The sequence below is a fragment of the Miniopterus schreibersii genome (assembly GCF_964146895.1).
Source record: "Miniopterus schreibersii genome assembly, chromosome: 7".
Classification (NCBI taxonomy): domain Eukaryota; kingdom Metazoa; phylum Chordata; class Mammalia; order Chiroptera; family Miniopteridae; genus Miniopterus; species Miniopterus schreibersii.
Genome location: NC_138108.1, coordinates 69,947,868 through 69,970,048, shown reverse-complemented (window position 1 = coordinate 69,970,048; position 22,181 = coordinate 69,947,868). Strand labels below are relative to the sequence as shown.

The 22,181-nt window shown below is 42.3% G+C and overlaps 1 protein-coding gene across 5 annotated transcripts in view; it reads left to right on the top strand.

Annotated features, from left to right (window-relative positions):
• The window catches only part of MGAT5 (alpha-1,6-mannosylglycoprotein 6-beta-N-acetylglucosaminyltransferase), a 310,933-nt gene that overhangs the window by 200,431 nt on the left and 88,321 nt on the right, over positions 1-22,181 (top strand). For all 5 annotated transcript variants that reach the window (XM_081142187.1, XM_081142185.1, XM_081142186.1 and 2 more), the window contains 4 exons: positions 1,638-1,799; positions 5,092-5,261; positions 7,815-7,949; positions 14,125-14,258. In XM_081142187.1, coding sequence (XP_080998313.1) covers positions 1,638-1,799; positions 5,092-5,261; positions 7,815-7,949; positions 14,125-14,258 — 601 coding nt within the window. The remainder of the gene's footprint in view (positions 1-1,637; positions 1,800-5,091; positions 5,262-7,814; positions 7,950-14,124; positions 14,259-22,181) is intronic.

Sequence of the window (22,181 nt, the reverse complement as noted above, 5' to 3'; positions counted from 1 at the left end):
CAGTCAACCCGCTAGCATATATTTTTTGAGCAATTTCTCCGAGGGCTCCTCAGTGACAGGCCCCTGCAATAAGACCTTGTGCCAGATGGGGAGGCGCTCAGTGACCTAATGAGGGTGATGGTTGTAAATAATGACCGCACCTTGTAAATGCTAGCACACAGACTGTGGAATTAGTGAGGAAGTGGTGGTCTCAGCCTGCAGGGGTGAAGAGATACTGCTAAGAGATGACACTGGAGCTGAATTTAAAATGACGAGTGAGTTTTTACGGGGTCAGGGAGATAAAGGTGTGTGATATGAGGGGAGAAGGTGCAGGTATAAGAGCTTGGCGTTTTCAGGGAGTGGGACATAGTTCAGTGGATATTGGATGAAGGTGAAATTGGAAAGGTAGCTGGGGGAACTGAAAGGTTTTATAGCCCACATTAAAAGCTTAAGTCTTGCCCGGCCTGCATGGCTCAGTGGTTGGGCATTGACCTATGATCCAGGAGATCAAGGTTCGATTCCCACTCAGGGTGCACGGGCTCGATCCCCAGTGGGGGGTGTTCAGGAGGCAGCCAATCAGTGACTCATGGATGTTTCTCTCCCTTCCTCTTTCTGAAATCAGTAAAGATATATATGTATATTTTAAAAACTTTAGTCTTTGGACTGAGGATCTGCAAACTTTTTCTGTAAAAGGTCAGATACTAATCTCATCTTTGTAGGCCATAAGATCTCTGTCACAACTACCCAGTTCTGACTTTGTAGCACAGAGGACAGCCATAGATAAGATGTAAATGAATGGACATGGCTGTGTTCCAGTAAAAGTTCATGCATAAAAATAGGCATCAAGGGTGATTTGGCCCAAGACCCATAGTTTAATCATGGGAATCTGGGGAAGTTGTTGAGTCAGGGGGTGGGGCATGATCAAATGAGTATTTAGAATGAACTATGAAAGTTGGATTTAGCATGTTCTGGATGTTACATAAAACCAACACTAGTGTTATTATTTTTCCTGTTATTTTAATCACTGGTTATACCCAGCTTTAGGACAAATATGCTCTTCCTGGCTTTTACATAATTTTGGCCTGAATTTTAAATTTTATTCAGTTGTGATAGGAAAATGTTTTTTCTGGCTTTTAATTCTTTAGAAAAGAATGAACTTTTGTTTGCTTGGACTGGGAAAAAACTGGAAAAGGAGCATGTATTTCCCTACTTAATTTTGTGGATGGAAGGAGGCCTTTTGGCAGCCTCCACAATACCAGGTAGCCTATTAAGAACTGACTTCAGTTTTCCCAGAACTCTGCTGCCCTGCAGTAGGTTGAAGTGGCCAATAAATTTAGGTGCAGAGTTTCAAGGTACATCAAACATACTCATTATAAAAAATGCATTTTAACCTAGCTCAGGGCTTCACAGCAACTGTGCTTTCTTTCCTAGTTTCTAATTTTTTAAATGATGTCCCTTATGGCAGATCAGCAGTTGGGGGCCTTTGCCCAGTTTGCAGTCCCAGGACCTTAAAGAAAAACTGCGGCCGACAAGACTCACTCTTGAGCCCTAGATTTAATTGAGAGCCCCTTTCATGTTTTCAGATGTCACCTCACGCAAAGCATTATACCTTCTGACTTTTCATCTCCTACTCATTTTTATTAAATTTCTGTTTCTAGGCGGAAATTCGCACGGATTTTAATATTCTTTATAGCATGATGAAAAAACATGAAGAATTCCGGTGGATGAGACTGCGGATCCGGCGAATGGCTGATGCGTGGATCCAAGCGATCAAGTCCCTGGCAGAGAAGCAGAATCTTGAAAAGAGAAAGAGGAAGAAAGTGAGTTTGTAATTAATTCTGTTCAGTTAGATGCTGGGCTTCTTTTAAAATTTTATTTGCTTGGAACCAAGACTAAGAGAAATGTCGTGCCTCAGTGCTGTTCCCACTGGGTGAATCTGCTCAGTTTCCTATATAGCCATTTCTGGATTTCCCTTTCCCGAGTCACAATCGTCCCACTTAGCAGGGTCGGGTACATGTTTCTTGGGGTGAATCCAAGCAGAATATCTGCCCATTGGGTTTTCTTTTGAACCATCTGACTGTCTCTCAGTGGTGTCAGGAAACTTAACCCCCTTTTCTTTACCTGAATACAACCTGTGAGAACTTCTTATATCATTAAGCCAATTTCATATTTTTGGAGTTTGTCATTTCTGGGATTTGGGTAACTGGTGAGTTCCATTACTGCCCTGTTTAGTTGGTGCTTCTGCTTACATTCTTGAGAGATTCTAGAAATCAAACTTGAGCCACTTTCTTCAAGTCAGTGAGGAGATGCTTGGAAAGCTCTAGAATACCCCTGAGCGTGGGAAATCCTGTATCCTACTAGTTAGAGACTAAGTGGCCTTGGCTTTAGATGGACAGTTCCGATGATGGCCCACTGAGCAAAGTAAGCGACATTTTTGTATATCTAAAAATAAATTTAAAGCAAGTTTGGTGTTATTCCTAAGTTGACTAATTTGATATCCTTGCAAAAGAAAATACAGATATACTTTTAAATTTGATGGGTCACTTCCACTTAGATCCCTTGAGTTTATGCGACAGAAGGACCAAAGTTCCTGGCACCAAATAGTCCTCTATGGAAAAGTATGTGGTCAGAGATCCAGGTGGGCTATAAAAAGAAGTAAAGAGAAATTCTGCATAATCCTATACAGTAACCTCCAGGATATATTGTTAGGTGAAGAAATGTTAGGTGGAGGAATAGTAACATTATTTTAAGAGGGAGAGAGAATTTATCTATAATCTGTATCTGTACCTTCATGTGTACATATAGATGCACACATATATACACTTATACAACACATATAAACTAGGCATACACACTTCTTGCTCATATTTCTTTAAAAATTGTGTATTTTATGTTATATATACATTACCACAATAAAATAAAAAGGTCAAATAAGGGGAAGGAAGGAACAGGGTGAAGCCAACAGGTATAGAAACCAGACTTCTCTGAATGTATCTTACTTTGTAAATTTGATAGTGGAATCATTTTACATAAGTGTAAATATTTAATTACCAATAAAAAGCAGCACTTGAAAATCACAAGGAATATAAAACAAACTCATTGCATGTCCGGTATTACTCCCAGTACCTAGAGAAGAACTGCTCTTGTTGACTTTAGAACATGCTAAGTTGAACATCTGTGATGCGATATCACAAAGGACAAAAGACCGCAAAATATCTTTCCACAATTTTTACTAATCAGAAGGAGGTGGTGGTGCTGATATTCTCATTCTGAATCCATTGTGTGTATTTGAATAAAGCATGTAATTATGTTAGTGTCCTTGAGAAGTGGGATTTTCAGTGTGGGAGAGAGGAAGTAACAGATGTCAGATGAGTTATGTTATGTAAAGATACCATAATCCTGAGTCTGAATTAGAAAAACCAGTATGAACTCACGATTAGTTTTGTCCTCAAGGAAAAATAAATTTCCTAGCTATGGTCACTGAAAAGGCCTACGATCAGTGATAATCTAGAGCACCTAACTTAGCACCAGACTTTGGTCTTTAAATACCATTTCCACTGAATGGTATACGAGGCTCTTAGAACTGGCTGAGTAAGGTCTGAGGCAGAAGTTGTATATGATGAGATTGGAATACCTCATCATACCAGAAAATAAAGACACTATCAAAGACTGCTAGGACTGTGTCAAAGGAACTCAGAAGCCAACTTGAATAGCCTCCCATTGGCCAAGATGGAACAATTTGATAATCAGTAAGAACAACTGCAATTTATTAAAATAGCAGATATACTTACGGTCATGATTTTTATAATGGGGGGTGTGCATGTGTGTATATAAGTTCTCATTGGTCATTATTAGAGAACACTAAAGAAAAAAAATTTTGTTTGAAAACTAATATGTAAAGGGAAAGACTGAAGTATTTACCAGGCTTTTTTTTTTTTAATGTAAACTGTATTTCAGGATACTCAAATAGTTGATATGGGATAGTTTCTCTCACAGAAGTATTCCAGCTAATAAGTGCACAAGGAATGAGAGGAGATCACCATTCTGCCACCCCTAATGGATTAATGCTTTTAGTGAGTGATCACCAGTAGCCACTAACATCACAGAACAGAAACTGTTCCCACCACTGGGAGGAAGTACACGCACCACCTATGAAGTAGTATTGCCTAAAAACTGAATATGAATTTGGCCCTGTCTGTAGGTCTAGTTACTAATTTACCCTCAGTACAATCAGCAAAGTCCAGAGTGTGAGAGAGACTACTGGAAATACAGCCCAGTCTCTTTGGCAAGTAAATGACAGGCCCCTTGCCCCATAAAAGGACCATTGGGCGCTACTTCAGGTTGAAGACAGCTCAGAGATACAGGAGGCAACTACAGTTTAGGCGCTTTATACGATTTCTGACTCGAACAGCTACACTGGAAAAAATAAGGGACACTGAGGGAGGTATAAGCACTAATTGGGAATTGGGTAATATTAAGGAATTAATGGCGATTCCAGGAGTGTTAGCGATGTTATGGTTTTTAAAGTGAAGATTTATTTCTTTTACAGATACAGATGGAAATATTTATAGATGAAAACATGATGTCTAGGATTTGCTCCAAGATAAGCTAGAGGAGTTGGGATAAAATGAGGGGTATACATTAAATAAGATTTGCCATGAGTTAATAATTATTAAAGTTTCATGATGAGTACATCAAAATTGACTTTATTGTCATGTCTGCTTTAGTATGTATTTGACACTTTCCATGTTAAAAGCATAAAAACATTCCAGCTATGGAAAAAAGCCCAGTATTGTTAAAAGATATTTTATTGTCCTGACTTACCCTCCTTTCATTTTGACTTTTTAAATATATCCTTCTTTTTAAAAGAAGGGTCATCTGTCCTTACCTCACTCTCAAAGCTGCACCAAGGGCAGCTGTTTCTCTAAAACAACAATGAAAAATCATTGTCTTCCTTTCTTTTTACTTCTTAGAAAAACTGCTTATCCCCATTGAGATTCCACTGGAACGTAAACACGGTGTTAGCATCGGTTGATAGCTTTTGCGTGTGTCACGGTGGAGCCTGTCCTTGGTTCAGTGGAATCAGTGTTTGCCTCGTCTTTGTTTTTCCAGGTCCTGGTCCACTTGGGCCTCCTGACGAAGGAGTCTGGATTCAAGATTGCAGAGACAGCGTTCAGTGGCGGCCCTCTCGGCGAATTAGTGCAGTGGAGTGATTTAATTACATCGCTGTACTTACTGGGCCATGACATTAGGATTTCAGCTTCGCTGGCTGAGCTCAAGGAGTAAGGAGATTACTTTTCAATTTTAAAATCAGAATACAAAAAAGAACTTGTAAACTCTTAAAGCCCTCTATTACTGTGTAATTTCTTGTGGAGGAAAATGAAAGTGATAATTCACTAAACAGGAGATAAGAAGATTATTTTTGGGAGCTAAATACATACGCTGGGAAAGGATAATATGTTTTCATTGTAGCTGCAGGCTCCAGAGGCTTCACAAATAAATGCCAGAAAATTCAAACCAAGGGGCTTATTCTTTGCTGTTACAGGTGCTTCCAACATCTGCAGCACAAGACATTATTGACTTTCCTTAATTCCCTGTCTCTTGCTGAAATTCATACCATTCCCTACTCGACATCAAGCTTTCTAAATCTTGAAACAGGGCAGGTTCCTGTTTATAATTTAATTTGGATAGAATGAGTTTCCTGAAAGCCCTGATCCAATCCTTTTTCAATTAGCCAACGTTCAGCTCTGAGTCTGTTGACTCTACCTGGGTTTTCTGTTTCACTGAAACTTGCTTGTAGCTCCAGCCCTCTCTTAATCGCCTTTAGATTGACACAGCTGGCTGAGCAGGGGTGCTTAGAGCGCCTTGACTCCTTTCTGATAACTGCCCGCTGAGATTTTCCCACTCAACAGCCAAGTTACCTTGTTGTGATGTATCAGATGTTCCAGAAGAAACACCTTGGGTGAGCATTCTGTGTTCAGCGAACGTGTCCCAGCTTGCTCCTGCTTTACTGTTCAAGATATTGGCCATGGGACAGATAGGTCACTTATGTTAGGTCCGAGGTCCACACCTGACCCATGTTGAGATGAGAGCAGTATCAGTAAGATAATGCCGGCTGTCATTTGTTAAATAATTTCCATGTGCTGAAACTTTGAGTAAGGGCTTCAGTTACAACAGCAGTTTCAACAGTTGGGACAACAGTGATGACTATTAACAGCTCAAATTTGTGGAGCACTTACTGTGCACCAGATACAAAGCATTTTGTGTGTTCATCTTATTTAGTCCTTAGCACAAACCTGGAAGTAGGTGCTGTCGCTTTCTGCATTCGAAAGATGAGGACACTGAGGTTCAGATGAGTTGTCCAGGATCCCGTGAAGAGCCAGGACTGGAGCCCTGTGTCTGCCCGACCTCCAAGCCCGTGCTCCCGACTGCTGTACTACATTGCTCCTTTCAGATCTAGATAAAACCCAAAGCCTTTTGAACCCTCAGTCACCACTCTGTCCCATTTGTGTGCTGCCTCCCGTTGCCTCCCTGCTGCTTGCTTTAAAGCACGTTGGGCACCCAGCCTGTGAAGCTGATGCGTTCATGCAGTTGGCACTCATTCTTCCAGTGCCTTCTGTGGGCTGGGTAAGGGGTAGACAGAGATGACCCGCATGTGTTCAAGGAGATGTCAATCTTTTGATAATTACAACTAATACATTACATAATAATTGCACTAATTACAATGCAATTAGTACCGATTGAGGTGTGGATGCTAGGATGTAAGCACAGGAAGTGCAGAAACGGTGTGAATGTTGTTCCCACTGTTATTTAGCACCTAGAAAAGCTTAGCACACCCTGGGTGCCCATAACTGTTTACTGAGCAAAAATGAGTAAGTGGGTGAATGATTGAGTGGGTGGGTAAACATAGGGATCCTGTTGGAGCCCCAGGAACAGTGCTTTCTAGGGCAGTCAGGAAAGGCATGTTAGGGGTCTTTGAGGCAAAGACTTAGTTTCGTGGTCAAGAGGAAGTCTGTAGAGGTCTTTAAGCACTAGTGATAGGGACGAATGTGCTTTATTTAAGAAGGTAATTGTGGAAACAACACAGAACAGTGGTTCCCAAACATGCCTGGACATTAGAACCTTTTAGCAGTTAGCTCCATGTGATGTTGGTGACAGTCAAGTACATGGACTCTCTGAGTACAAGTGTCGGTTTGTATGAATGGGTGGGTGGAGAAAGGGTAATGCAGAAGTATAAACCATAGTGCCAGTCTAGTCAGAAGGAACAATTTGACATAAGAGAAAAAATTAGGAAACAGTACAAGACAGTATAGAAAGAAGTTTATTCTGTAGAGGCGAGGAATAGTAGAGGTCAGAAATAGGAGGTCAGTAAGGACTGGAGTAATAAGAAACTAATCGTCACCGAGTATCTAGCGTACATCAGGCACTTCTATCCAATACCCCATTTAACCACTCCAAGAATCCCCGAGAGGTTGCTCTCCAGTCTGGTCTTGTGGCGGTTTTTGAGTTTGTGCGAGAATGGGGAAAGATTCTGAGGTTAAGTAACTCGTCTTAGATCTCCCAGCTGCTGGACAGAAGAGACAGTTCATACCCGTATCTTCCTGGGTTTCAAAGGCTGTGTTTATGTGACACCATTGCTTTTGCAAGAGTCAAAGTCAGGGCTCCGGATGGGCCCTGATAGGTGGGCTGAATTTGGATAAGCAATGGATTGGGAAGGGCTGGGCTGTGCCATTCTCCTGATAAGGATTCTTGGATGTCCATTTGCCTGCTAAAGTGGCTAAGTATGGTACCTTGAAGTAAATTGTTTTCTTTTCCCTCTCCCGCCCTTTCTCTAGGATCATGAAGAAGGCTGTAGGAAACCGATCCGGCTGCCCGACTGTGGGAGACAGAGTCGTTGAGCTCATCTATATTGACATTGTGGGACTCGCTCAATTCAAGAAGACTCTAGGACCATCCTGGGTTCATTACCAGTAAGTGCCACATGCTGTTCTTATGTTTATAGAGCTTTTTATATTTTTAAACAAGGGTTGAATGGCTGTAGGTAGAAAAAAGCTTATCAAATATCTTTTGAACTGTGGAGTTTGTTTCCCACTCCTAATTGAAATTCAGATTCTCCATGGTGACTCCTTCCTTTCAAAGGCTATTCATTATTTTCATTGATTTCTTTTAAGAATGGGAAACAAATGTCTAACCTCCTTTTTACCTGCCCTAATCCTTAGCATTCCTCTCTCAGTATGCCTACAACAATCTCATCTGCTTAATCAAATAGCGATTTTGATAAAATGAGGACAGTGTCCTTTCTTGTGTTTTTTAGGTTTGAGATAATGACCCATTTCTCTCTGCCTTTCCCCCATCAGTACTCTTGTCATTCTCAGAAGACAAAGCTGCCGGAATCGGGTGTCTGAATGCTGGGGTCTTGCACTTTCTAAGATCAGCTGCATGCTTAGGATGACTCGAGTGCCTGTGCTGCTCCGTGCGCAGTCTTTATATTTAGTAGAAGAGCTCAGTGTTCCCCTGTGTGGGGCTGGGACCATGACTTAGTATTGGAAATGCTTTTACATGGTACACAGTATAACACTGAATTACATAACAGAGTTTATTAATTTTGCAGTTTTCTTCCAGTCTTTCTGAAAATGACTTAGTTCGATGCTACTATATCTCCAGCACTACTTTCAACACTTGCATTCATTTTTAACAAAAGTGTGAGTAGCTGTACTCTGGTGAGTGTGACTCGGTTGGAGCATCTTCCCATACCCTGAAAGGTTGTGGGTTCAATTCCCAGTCAGGGCACATACCCAGGTTAGGGTTTGATCCCTGGTCAGGGTGTATGCGGGAGGCCACCAATCAGTGTTTCTCTCTCTCTCCAGCCCCCTCTCTCCCTCTTCCTTCCTCTCTTTCTAAAATCAATAAAAACATATCCTCGGAGGAGGGTTTAAAAAAAACATGAGTAGCTGTGTGTCTCGGCCTTCAGCCAGAGAAAGTATGTAGTTTGAGTTTAATAATACTTACTAAAGAACAGTACATGCTTTTTTGTTGCCTTCCATTTATTGCTTTTGATACTGGCTTTTACTTATGGTCTATAAAAGTTTCCAATAAATTTTAAAAGGCGAATAAATTTAAATAAACTTTATATTTATTTAATAGTGTCAGTGGTCTGTTAATTTGGGTAAAAATCATGAAGTTAGTGCCACCTTTATCAATGATAGTAAATGTTGACCCGTAGTTTAAACCAACTTCCTAAGAGAACACTCAAATCTTTTAATTAGAACAACTTGGAAACCCCTCCGCGTGTTTCTTTTCTTTTGATATTCGGTAAAGAAATGCTTTCATGTGTTCTTTTAACTTAACCAAGAAATGAATGGCCTGAACTAGTTTTCTTCATTTCAGGTTAGTTTTTAGTTTAATATTATTAACTTTCATCTCCAAGGTTATGTCCGATTGGAAGTCCTTTAGAACTGAAAGAAATGAAAATTCAAGACATTGTGATTCTTCTCAGAATCACAGAGGGGAAAACCCCACTGTCGTAGAATTTCCTTGCAGTAGTAATAATTTTCTCACTGGGCAGTGAGGTGTTCATGGGCAGAGGAAAGGATTTGATTGAGAAGAGACTCTGTGCTTTTCTTTGCCTTTGGATATAGTCTCATAAAATAGCAAAATAAAAACTTGGTTTGGGCCTGGATAGCACTCTACCTTCTGTGGCAGATCTTTCCTGGTTTGGAATTTGCTAATTTCTTGGAATCTTCAGGAATCCCAGGCCATCACATTTGTTCTCAATTTTACATGGAAATAACCATCTCTCTTTTTGGTTAATGAGCCATGTAAGTAAACACACATTTATTTATTTATTTTTTAGCTACAGCATTAAAAATGAAAGAAAGACAGTGCTGTTGTGCTCTGGCATTTTGCAAAGGGCAGGCCTCTGATAAATGTGCAACAGGACTGGGCATCGCGGGCATCCTTGGCCTCACACATCCTCACCATTGAGAAGGGCTCTTTGGATGGAAAAATATTCTCAGCGGTCGTATTCAGGTCAATTGAAAAGGACAATTTCATTATTAAAATGGTCACTAACAATGGGTATTTGATTTTTGTTGGATGAGAAGACGCCAGGCAGGGGGTTTATGGTGGAGTGTAATGTCTGTCCCTCCTCTCTTCAGTAAATCACCCACATTAGTGATGCCGGCTGGCGGGAGGTGTGTTCCTGCATCAGCCCTGCAGCCCTGTGGTGTGACGAGGCTCAGGTTTCATCAGAAGGCCAAGCAAGTCGTCTGAGAAGTGTCTCGCCCATTTCTTTCCCTTTTGAAGATTAGGAACTGTCAGGGCTGCCTGTATTCACCTTGGTTGATGGTAGATGATACGAATTCCATTAACTGTGAAGTTATCTTCCGATTTTTCATTTAGGGGCAAACCCTTGTGTCGTATTGATGTTGGAAAATGTTGATCTTTGTAAGTTCTGTCCAATTTAGGGACTCAGGAAATTCGGATAAACACTTATTAAATACCTTTATGCGACTAGTACACTGCTGGGCACTGCAAGACTCATACCTGCTTTGCTTCATGTGAGGCCTCTGCTGAGCACAGAGAACACACGAGACAGGGAGATGCAAATAGTCTAACATATACCATGTTTTGCATCAGGCTCCACATTAGAAAGTAGGTCTTGGCAAGGAGGTTATGAGCATCCATCTCATAATAGTGTGGCTTAGAGCAGAGAGCATATTCCAGGAGTCATTTGGCGTAGCTGCAGGAAGCCCTGTTAGGAGGCGGCCAGCTGCTCGGGCAGCAAGGCAAATATCTTTTGAAGCCATCAGTCTGTTTCTGATGCTCCGCATACACAAAAGACATTAGAGGAAGGGCGTCAGTATTAACACAAACACAATTCCAACCCACAGATGTAGAACGTGACTGAAGGAGGAAAGCTATAATGTTACGCCTCCTCTGTCCTAGACGGAGATCAGTCTCCTGCTTCTGGTTATAAAACAAACCCAGATAAGCTAAAAAATAAAATAAAAAATAGACCTTTCCTAAATCAAAGCTTCAAGTTTGAGGATGTAGAATTGCACATATCCGAGACATGGGATCATTCATTCCATAGGCTTCCGTTGGGAAAAAGACCAGTATCACCAAGTGAACATCTAGGCACGTTATGACAGTCCAGGCTTCCAGGAGTCGGGTGACCACCAGGCATCTGTACTCATTAGAGTTTATTTTAATTATCCAAATTGAAAATGACACCAGTAAAAGTCCCAAGTTAAAAGTAGAGTGGCAAGCCAAAGCTAGTGAGGAATGCATACTGTTAGAGTCAATTGCAAATAAGTAAAGCAGCCAAAGCCTTCAAAGCAAAGGATCCTTAGGACAAGGGTGCCTGTTTGTCCCTGCGGGGCCTGCACAGAGTGCTGTAGTCCTGAACCCCAGCTCTGCTTGGCGGCTGAACCTTCCACAGCCCCACCTGGCAGTGTGTGTCCCCGCCTCTCTTGCAGCGACCTGTAGAGCTGCCACCATCGTCCCTGCTGTTTCCTGAACGCTGCCATCTTCCTCAGAAGAAAATATTCTGGCTCCCATCAGTTTTTTTTGCATCTTTATTTGAAAAGGAAAACTAAGTTAAGATATAAGAATGTTTTATTAAGAAGAAAGCTGTTCAAAGAGCAGGAAAAGCATGCACGAGTCAGTTCCTTGCATCCTTAGCTTTCTTTTTCCTGGAACGTGGACTTCGATTTATGCCTACCTATTGGCTACCAGGCCGATAACACGTTCTTGTCGATAGTGTGAAAATTGTCACTGCGATGACAGCATGTTCCTTGAGAGTCACACAGGAACCCAAAACAAGGAGATGCTTTCTGTGTCAGCTTGTATTTCACTCATGGCCATGGCCCACCCTCTTTCCACCTGCCTTCCAACTTTCCTGTCTTTTCTTCCTTGACTAGACAAGGGATGGTGATCTCCGATGAGAAAGTCATCTCAACAAAATGGCAATTTACTGTTGCTCTTCCTGGAAGGAAAACCCATCTGGCATTTGCACTTTTTCCCTGAATCATACATTGATGTAAAAATAAGAAGCTGAGCCCTGGCCAGTGTGGCTCTGTTAGTTGGAGTCTCGTCTCGTACACTGAAAGGTCGTGGGTTTGATTTCTGGTCAGGGCACATACCAGGTTGTGGGTTCGACCCCCACGCAGGGCATATACAGGAGGCAACCAATGTTTCTCTCTCCCTCCCTCTCTCCCTCTCCTCCTCTCTTCCCTCCCCCGTCTCTCCCTTTCTCTAAAATCAGTAAACATATCCTCAGGTGAGGATTGAAAACCAAAACAAAAAATTGGAAGAATGAGTTTCCTAAAAGTGGAAAAGGAAAGAAAAACGGAATCAAATACTTAGAAGTCATTGCCATCCTCTGATTCTGAAATGTGGGCTTTAATCTTTATTTACTTTTATGCTTGTTGGGCCAATAAGAGCTCCTCAGAAGCAGTATTGATACATAACAGAAAAGACTGCTGTTTCTGTTGGCCATTTATAAGCTAAAGTTTACATCAATGTTTTGAGAATCAGTAATGAAATAAATGTAACCAAAATCAATAAATTCTGTTTCGGTATTGATTCCTTTCTTCTGATTGGTCATTCCCTGTGCAGTCTAAAGAGGTGGTCAGCAGGCTTTTTCGGTCGAGGGCCCAATAATATAAGTAAATAAGTAAATATAAGTAAATATCTTCGGCTTTGCTGGCCATATGGACTCTCTCTCTCACTCCGCTAGTATATAGTGTGTGGAAGCAGCCACAGATAATGTGTAAATAACTGGGCATAGCTATGTTTAAATAAAACTTTATTTTTGAATGCTGAAAATTGAATTTCATATAATTTTCACATGTCACAAAATATTATTTTCATTGTTTAATTATCTAAAATGTAAAGATCATTCTTAGCTCAAAGGCTATGCAGAAATGGGCAGTACATCAGCTTTGGCCAGCCCTGTTCTAAGGCTTTGATGGAACAGCCAAATGAAACATCTTCAGTTTCACTTCTTCAAGCTCTGGGAGAAAGCAATAGTGCTCTCTTACTATCAAACATATAAAAATCACCACTGCCTATTGAGAGAGATTCTAAGCATTACCTAAAATCACATGCTCTAATTAATTGGTGAAAATTTTGAAGGGTTGTTGGAGGAGATAAGGCATGCCATGTGCCTTCAGCAGAATAAGACTTCCATCTTCATTTGTTCAGGCTGCTGTAATATAATACCACAGACCGGGGGCTTATACACTGCAAGCATTCATTGCTCACAGTTCTGGAAACTGGAAGCCCAAGACAGGGTGCCAGCATGGTCAAGTGAGGGCTGTCTTCTAGGTCTCAGACTTCTGGAATTTTCACACAACGGAAGGGGCCAGGGAGCGATGTGGAGTTTCCTTTATAAGGGCACTAATCCCATTCATGAGGGCTCCACCCTCATGACCTAATGATCTCCCAATAGCCCCATCTACTAATACCTTTGGGGGTTAGGATTTCAACACATGAATTTTGGGCGACACAGACCATACATAGCAACCTCTAAAAAATGTTACTACTTTGTTTCTTTAACAAGTGTCATTAGGCACCAGTGTCTGCTCAGTCCTGGCTGGGGCACAGCAGTGAACACGCACTCTGCAGTTCTAGCTCTGGGGACCTTTTTAAAAATCTTTTATTTTATGCTCACCTGAGGATATGTGTATTGATTTTAGAGAGAGGAAGGAGGAGGGAGAGAGAAAGAGAAACATCAATGTGGGAGACAAACATCCATCGGTTGCCTCCCATATGCACCCCGACTGGGGATCGAACATGCAACCTTTTGATACATGGGATGAAGCTCCCACCAATTGAGCCATCCAGCCAGGGGCTTTTGGGAACTTTTTATTTCACTGGTATTTGAGTGATCCTCTGTGATCAGTCAACTAACCCGAAGCACATTGTATCTGCTGTGCGATGGTCCAGACTCAAGAGTCACACGTGGAGATAGATGCCTGTTACACAGCTATTCTAAAGCCTCTCAGTGCCTATCCAGTAGCATTTCTCATTAAAAATATCTGTTCATTTTTGGCAGTGTCTGAAACAGGGGTTAGAGCTTTTACTTCTTGAACTTTGGGTCAAGGTTGCAGTTTTACCCACGGCACTTTTTCCTTTCAGATGCATGCTCCGCGTCCTGGACTCGTTCGGCACCGAGCCAGAGTTTAACCACGCTAGCTATGCCCAGTCGAAAGGCCACAAGACCCCCTGGGGAAAGTGGAACCTGAACCCGCAGCAGTTTTACACCATGTTCCGTGAGTATTCATGCCTCCTCTGCCCTCCAGAATGCCACCACAGACATGGGGAAGTAGGCAGCCATGTATTTGGGTTTATAATTCCCAGGGCCCTGAGCTGTTGTAATACGTGCTCTTGAACTTTGGCCTTGGGAAAAATGGAATTTTTTCTTAATTACAACCAAAAGGCCATGTGCACATTTTGTGAAAAGCCTTAGAAATGTTCTGGAGGAAAATGTTTCCACAGGAAGTCTCATGAGAAATGGTCAGGAAAGGGCTTTGGGTCGACTTGGATTGGCTGGCACTAAACCCATTTCATGCCACACAGGTACTGTTTAGGTTCCACTTGATTAGTGACAAGGAATGAGGTCTTCTCTGTCCTTACATTTTCCAAATAACTAAACCTTAGTTGCTTAAGCATCAGATTTTGCAAAGAAAAAAGTTAGCCTTTTTTAAATGGAACTTTTAAAAACTCTTTTATACTTTACCGACTTCTTCAACACAGGACCCAGAATGAAATCTCACCTCTTGTCTCTGTGGTGTCATTGTTGCCAAGAGCAGTGATTATTTTAGGAGGGGATGTACTGGGCACACGGAAAGATCATGAGCTAACTGGCCCTAGCACGTCTCTGTTTCTGTAGTGTTTTTCCCCCAACTTTCATCATTTCTTACTGCTACTCCTAGTTTACCTGCCTCTAGCCTCATTTCATTAAAATTAGCTGAATGCTGTGAAGCCAGATCTGGTAGTATTCATGCCACTAGAAAGTTTCTTGTCTAAGCCAGCAGATCTTGGTGATGAGATGCTGTTCAGGTCACATGAGTAAAACCGTTCATTTGGATGCTCAAGAGTGGAGAATTCCCATTTTCCAAAATGGTCAGATAATCTCAATCCAGAGGTTTCCATCCGAGAATGGATATCTGAGATGTGAATCTGTTTCCTTTGTATTACAACCCGCGGGACCCCTGCCCTGCCTCTTTCCACGTGGTTGCCTCACCCCTTATATGCAGCTACCTGAAGACGACTCTTTTCTCAGGTTGTCTAAGTGTAACAGCAGACACGTGAGACTAATGTCTGGGTGAGAGGTATGAGAAGGGAGAATTAAGAAGGGCTAATTTTATAATCAGCTCATGTTTAAATGTTCTTTTCAGCTCAGAGATTTGTGAGAGCATGTTATGTGCATGGTAAACATGATTATGATTGTTCCTGGAGCTATCATCCTGTCCCTGGGGCACAGTTTAAGGGACACACTAACATAGGGCATGTTAGGTGGACAGGTGGCGGGTCAGCATGGTAAAGCATGTGTAACTTTGAGGGGCTGGGGTGAGGTCATACAAAATAACCTGAGAAGTAACCTGTGTGTTAACGCCAAATGGAAACATGGTCGCTGTGTCTAAAACGGCCAGAACTGATATGAGTATGTTCTCCATGGGATGGAATTTTTCTGTATCCAGGGGGGTGGAAATAAGCTTTCTCAGAAAGTGTTATAAATTCTCTTTTAGAATGTTGGAATTCAGAGTCCTGGAAAAGCTCTTTTGTTGTACAGAGATGGAGGATTTCCGCAGTATTGGTTGAGTGAACTGAAAGAAGTTCTCTACTTATAATGTAACGAGATGAACATAGATTAATTCCTGTTACCCTGGGAAGTGTTTGTGTCCTAACTGACTATATATTCAGCAGGAATCAAGGGGGAAACGGATACATTTGTCCCTTTAAAAAAAGAGAACTTGTAAGCCAGAAAGAACTTGTAAGCCATAAGCCAATTCTTTAGCAGAGGGTTAGTATCCCTAATATATAAAAAACTTCTAAAAACTGAGTAAAACATTCTACAATCCAGTATGAAAATGGGCAAAAGCTATTACCGGTTCAGAGGAAAATGGGTTACCTCAAGCATATGAAAACATGCTAACCTCACCCACAGTGAAGAAAAATGTGTTTTTAAACTGCATCAAGATACCACATCCCACATATCGGATTGGCCAATGTCCGAAAGTTTGCTGGCCCAGCTGTTCCAGTGGAAGGCTCAGGGAAAGCAGTCTGTGCCCACCCTAGTTGGGGGGTGGGCTTGGAGGGTATGTGTCACCGTCTTGCAAAACTACTGATGCATTTTTCCTTGGACTAAATAGATCATGTCTAGGGATCTATCCCAAAGATATGAGAGCAAAAATTCAAAAAGGCACTTGCAAAGGCCATTTATTTGTAGTACTATTTGTAATACACCAAGACTAGAAATAACGCGAATGTTCCTAACAGGGGACTGAGTGAATATCAATGGCCAGGGCCTCCACTGCTCTGAATGGAGATATCTAGGATCTATTAAGTGATCAAAACCAAAGTGCAGGGCAGTGTTTGGTTTTGCTCCCTTGTGTATAAGAAGGGTATGGAGGAGGAATGTGTGAATACATTAGCGTATATGAATTTGCTTGTATTTTCAAAAGAAATAATGGAAGAATAAGCTAATAAAAATGATTATCACTGGAGGGAGGGGTGTGCAGAGTCAGGGATAGAAAGTAGATGTCTTTTAATGCATGTTATTTTGACTTTGGAACCATTAAATGTTTAACTTAAAAATATCAAAAAGAGAAAAGTATTCACTAATTACTGAAACAGATTAAAAAAAAATAAAACCTAGTGATGTAGCAAGTTGGTGTTAATCTCTCATACAGAGAAAATAATCTCTTCAAGTGACTTCAAAACTCAGTCTTTGAGGGTACATTTATAGTGGGAAACATTTATACTGTTATTTGAAAATATTGCAGGTATACTGTAGGAATCAATATTTTCAGAATATAAGAAAGGGGGGAGTACTTGAAGAATTTAAGTAAAGAGTGTATAATATTCAACTTGAATAGGGAATATCAATATGAACCTACTTTTTTATCTTTAAATAGATAATGTGTCCCAGCTCTGTACTTTGAAAAGAATCAGAATTAAAGATGGCTCACTATCAAGTTGTATTCTTAGCACTCAGACTGGGGTTCCCTAAATACCTCTCCCACTAAGAGGAGCCTCCTGCTTAGATAAGTAGCTGGTTCCAGGTCTCGGGCAGGAAGCATGCAGGATGGGACATCTCGGAGGCTGGGGCAGACCAGCGGGTGGAGTCAGAAGGACACAGGAGCCAGGATGGCATACTTAGAACATCAAAATGAATGACTGCAGTGGATTGAAATCAGACCAGTGACAATTAATCCACGAGTCCAGGATCCATGATGCCTTCAAAGGAGAAAAGCCCACAAAATCAATCAGTCACCTTTGCAAGTTGCTAGGACACCTCTTCATTACCCTGAACAATAAAGGGAACGAATCCAGATTTGATCCTGATTTTCTACGACAAATTATATCTGACAACAATCAAATAGTTGATGAGAGAAAGTTGTTAATCATGGAGAAATCACAGATAATAAATGCAAAAGGACCCAAGAATTAGAAAATCAGCACTGTGTGGATGCTAATAAGATAATGGAGCGAGGCGGGGATCCTCACTGGCCGCTAAATCCATCACGTAACAGGTTGGTGGGAAAATTCCTCGTGAGTGAGGCTGTCTTGAATGGAGGAACTAGGGAAATGAAGCAGCTTAAGACCTTTTATTGTGTTGAGATGTGTCAGCTAGAGAATTTGCAGCAGAAAACAATGAGTCCTGCACCCTGCTTCCCACACCCTGCCCTCAGAGAATGTGGGTCCAGCCCAGCCCTGTCTTTCCCACAAAATCTTTCATCCCCTCGCCCTTTGGAGAAAATGTGGTTATTCTAGTGGTCTGAGGTGCAAATTTACTAGTGCTTATATCTGGGCTGATAGTAATCATATATAATCATTGTATAACATGCATGTGTATTTCAGGTACACTTAGATTGTTTTCCACTGATGGGTGCACCTAAAAAGTTTGGAGACCACAGAAGTAGAGTGTTGTGCTTGTAGGGTGCAGTCATGTTCGGGTGCAACTGCCTGACTAGATTTAGTCGTGTTCTGGCAGGTGTGGTGTGCAGAGAGACGGGGAAGCCTGGTCAGAGAGCCCAGCAGGAGCCCAGAGAAAGAGAAATGGAGAAGGGGAAGCATTTTTAGGGGCAGTGAAATGAGGTACTTCTGACCAGAATGCATTTGCTCTCAACTATTCGGAGCACACTTCTCACTTTAAGGCTGTTTCTGTTTCTCCTCTAACTCATTTCTTTACTAAGTCAGTGGAATTTCTACAAGTTGAAAAGCCCGGTTTTTCTTTGTTTTGCCGCAGATGTCAGAATTTCCCTGGAACCATGTGTATTCTGTTTGCAGTTGGGCAGTTTCGGATGGGTCAGCGTAGACTGTTTCTGATGACTTCCCACGGCCCAACCCAGTGGTCAGACAACACTGTATCTGTTCAGTGTCTTTTTCCAAGAAGCTGAGGTCTGGCTGTTCCTCCCTCAAGGCAGGCCCCTCACTTCTGCCCGTTCACACTCTAGCCGGCCTTCATCCTGCCCCCAAGCTATTCCTCCTCAAACACTGTGGCGCCTTCTTTTTGCCCACAGGGTCAGGTCCAGAGTTCACAGCAAAGCATTCAAGACCCTAGGCTCTCGGGCTCCCTGCCCTTCTCTTCCCCCACCCCCGGGCCCTGGTTCCAGCCGCACCAGAAGGCCTGCTGGTCTTGACGGTGCCACCCAGATTCCTCACCACTCCTGCCTCCTTCAAATCACCCTGAGAGCAAAATTTTATTTTTTTCTTTAAGACTATTTAAATGACTTCCTCCGTCTTCCAGTGAAATTTAAAAAGAAACATAATCCCGTTATAAAAACAGGGAAAGCCCCTTGCAACCAAAAAAGTCTCCCATATCCTGGTGTGTAAGCATTATTCTTTTAAACACATACATTTTTTACATAGGTTTAACACACATCTTCCACTTCTATATCAATTTTTTAAAGCCATCGTTTCCAAGTCTATTTTATAGTTCATCAAGTGGTAGCTCCTAATTTGTATTTATTTGGAGATACTTGTGTTATTTCTTGTTGAGCATTAATTATTGCCTTTTCTAAGCTGCCAGGGACTTGGCTTGACCCTTCGCGTAGGCATTATTTAGCCGGTGGCCTTTAGTCTGCTGTGCCTGCTGCCTTCTCTCAACTCCGAAAGGCATTCTCTTTTAGTTTTCTCAGTCCCAAGCAAGGTATGTCATACTTCAGAATGGAAGAAATCTGCCCGTAGTTAAGGCATTTGTCTATACAATTTAGAAGAGAGAAATAAAGCCCTGCGGTGATGACTTGTAGCTGAGTTGTCCCGCATTCGGGTAGTTCTCATTATCTACCAGCGGACACCCTCTCTCACAACTGCATCTGGCTCATGTAGAAACATCAGCAGTGGAGAAACCTTTTACCTAATGGAGTGTTTCCTCTTTCCCTGGAGACTGGCTGCAAGTAGCAATAGCAGACACGATCAGGTGCCTTATTCCTGGTTTCAGGCAGGTTTCATTTCAGACGTGTATTTACATCCTACAGTGAAAACTTTGAATAATGTTTAGTAGTCTTTCTGCTTAACAGCCTCACTATTCATATCACTATCAGAACATTTCCTTATTTTCTAGCAAGGTCTGGCTATATAAGTTTCTTTTTATTTAATGAACTAATTTTTTGAGTTTCAAGCATCATTCACAATATGAAGACACAAAGAATTTGCCTTCCAGGTGCTCACAGCCTGTAGTTACCGTCAAGGCCGGGGAATAGTCAGCATTTCTTGGTTTGTGTGGTAATTTGAGGCAGAAAAGACAGAGATGTAATGAAATTGAGTGCAGAACAGATTGGAGATCTGCGAGGTGTTCATTTAGAGCCTCTCCATTTCATCTCCAGTCCATCTTTCTTTGTAGCACTGCTCCTTCCAAAATCTCCCCAAGGTTGCTCCCTAATCGGGCCTTAAGAAGTGACTAAGCTTAATTGTTCATCCTGAGAGTGAGTTGAAGACTTAGATTGGAATATTTTGGGGTTGTTGCTTCTACCCACTTGTTCAGTATATGTCTACTGACCGACCATGCACTGTGTGCCCGCCTCTGTGGGATGCTGAAGTGTCTGCTCTACAGGTTGCTTCTTTATGGGGCAGGAGGCACATGAACAAAAATACGGCTTTATCATCGCTCCACTTTAGAAATCAGAGCCCGTTGAATGGGACAGAGAAGAGAGGACCTCAGCCAGAGGCAGAGCACTTCCTGCTTGTTCCGCCACTCGCTCCTGGGGGGTGTCAAAGTGCTGGCTCACAGTAGGGCGACCAACTCATCCCAGTTTTCAAGGTGAATGGCCTGCCTCATGGGAACAACCCTCTGTCCCACACAAATCGGATGGTTGGTCATCTCGTGTCACAGTGAGGAGATGGTGCAGGGTGGAGCAGAAGGTTATGCAGAGGAGGGAAGAAAGGAAGACAGCTGACAAAACCCCATTCCCTGGGCAAAATGAGTGGGAAGGAAAGAGTGTCGGGGAGCGAATGCCTCGCTCCATGACCTCCATGGTGACTGCAAAATAAAGCCAGCCAGTTCCGCAAGTTATGCCTCTTGAGCTGACGATGTACTCCTGGTGCTCTCTCCCCTTTGAGTTGCTAGGTGAGGTGTTGGGAAAAACCATGTATGGCCTTCTTGCTAAAATTGGTGTGCCAGCTCATCAGACTGGGAGTGGGGTGTGGTGGGAGAGGGGCCAGCTCATTAATCACTGACCACCAGCCATGCGTTTGCACTTGACATATGGAATCCTATTTAGTCCCTGTTGTTCAAGTTAAGCCTCAGATATGCAAAATAATCTGCTCCAAATAGTAAGTAGCAAGGCTGGGATTTGAACACAGCACTTCACAGCCCAATTCATTCTTTCCCGTCTGCTCATGGCTGAAAGATTGAAAGGTACCTGTCTGGCCTCATCTTCTCTTTTCTCAAATGAACACACCATGGAGCCTTTAAGGAGGACATTAGGTCCTAGATCTGAACTCCTTACCAGGATTCTGGCACCATCCAACCCCTGCTAACCTCTCTGGTGGCGTCATGTCTCCTCTTGGCTTTTAGGTGCTAAGTTCTCTCTGCCACCCAGACTGTTTCATGTGCCATTCCCTTGTCTGGAAGCCCCTGTCCTTCATTCCTTGTTGCCCTGCTCACCTTTCAGGCCTGTGTCACGTCCCCAAGAAAGCCTTCCTTCCTGGAGCCAGGCTGAGTCCTCAGTGCCTGAGGTGGCAACATCATGTGTGATAAATAGCAGTTGAGTTAATGAGTAAAGAACAAAAGCACCCAACTACGAAATGGAGTGAATTAAAATGTAGGTCAAATCATAGCATTGTATCTCGTAGGGAAAGACGTGTCACCCCAGTGGCCTCAAGGCCTGGTGTGGTCTGGCCCCATCTCTTACTACGTGTCTTTTCGCTCCCTGCTTTCTAGCCTCCTTGCTGTTTCTTGGATGGGCCAGGCACACTCCTACCCTAGGACCGTTGCATTCATTGTTCCATCTTCCAGAATATTCTTAGTTCCTTACACGACCATATCTCTTTCTTCAGGCCTTTCATTCAGATGTCACTTCAGTGAGGTTAACTCGGACTGCCTCCCCCATTTTCAGTGCTTTGTTTTCCTCCATAACTGTGTTGCCAGCTAGCATTTATGCTTCACTTACTTTTGTTTATAACTTTTGCCCTGGATTCTGAGGCATGTATTGGTAGGGGTTTTGTCTATTTTCTTCCTTGCTAAAACTGCAACACATTGAAGAATGCCTGGCACATGGTAGGCATTCAGAAACTATTTATCGATTGAACTGCATTAAATTGAACACTTTTAGTCCGTGCACGAAGGCAGGGAAGGGTGAGAAGTGTTGTACAGATTTAAGTGTACAGAACCTTCTTGAGGCCAGTGCCCTCGTGGTGGTTTCTTTGTCTTCCCACAGAACTTCTTCACACGGTTGGGTTTCAAGAGTTGTTCAAATCATGCTGGTTGTTGTGATCGACATTCTAACTCTTTGAATTTCTGCAAGGAG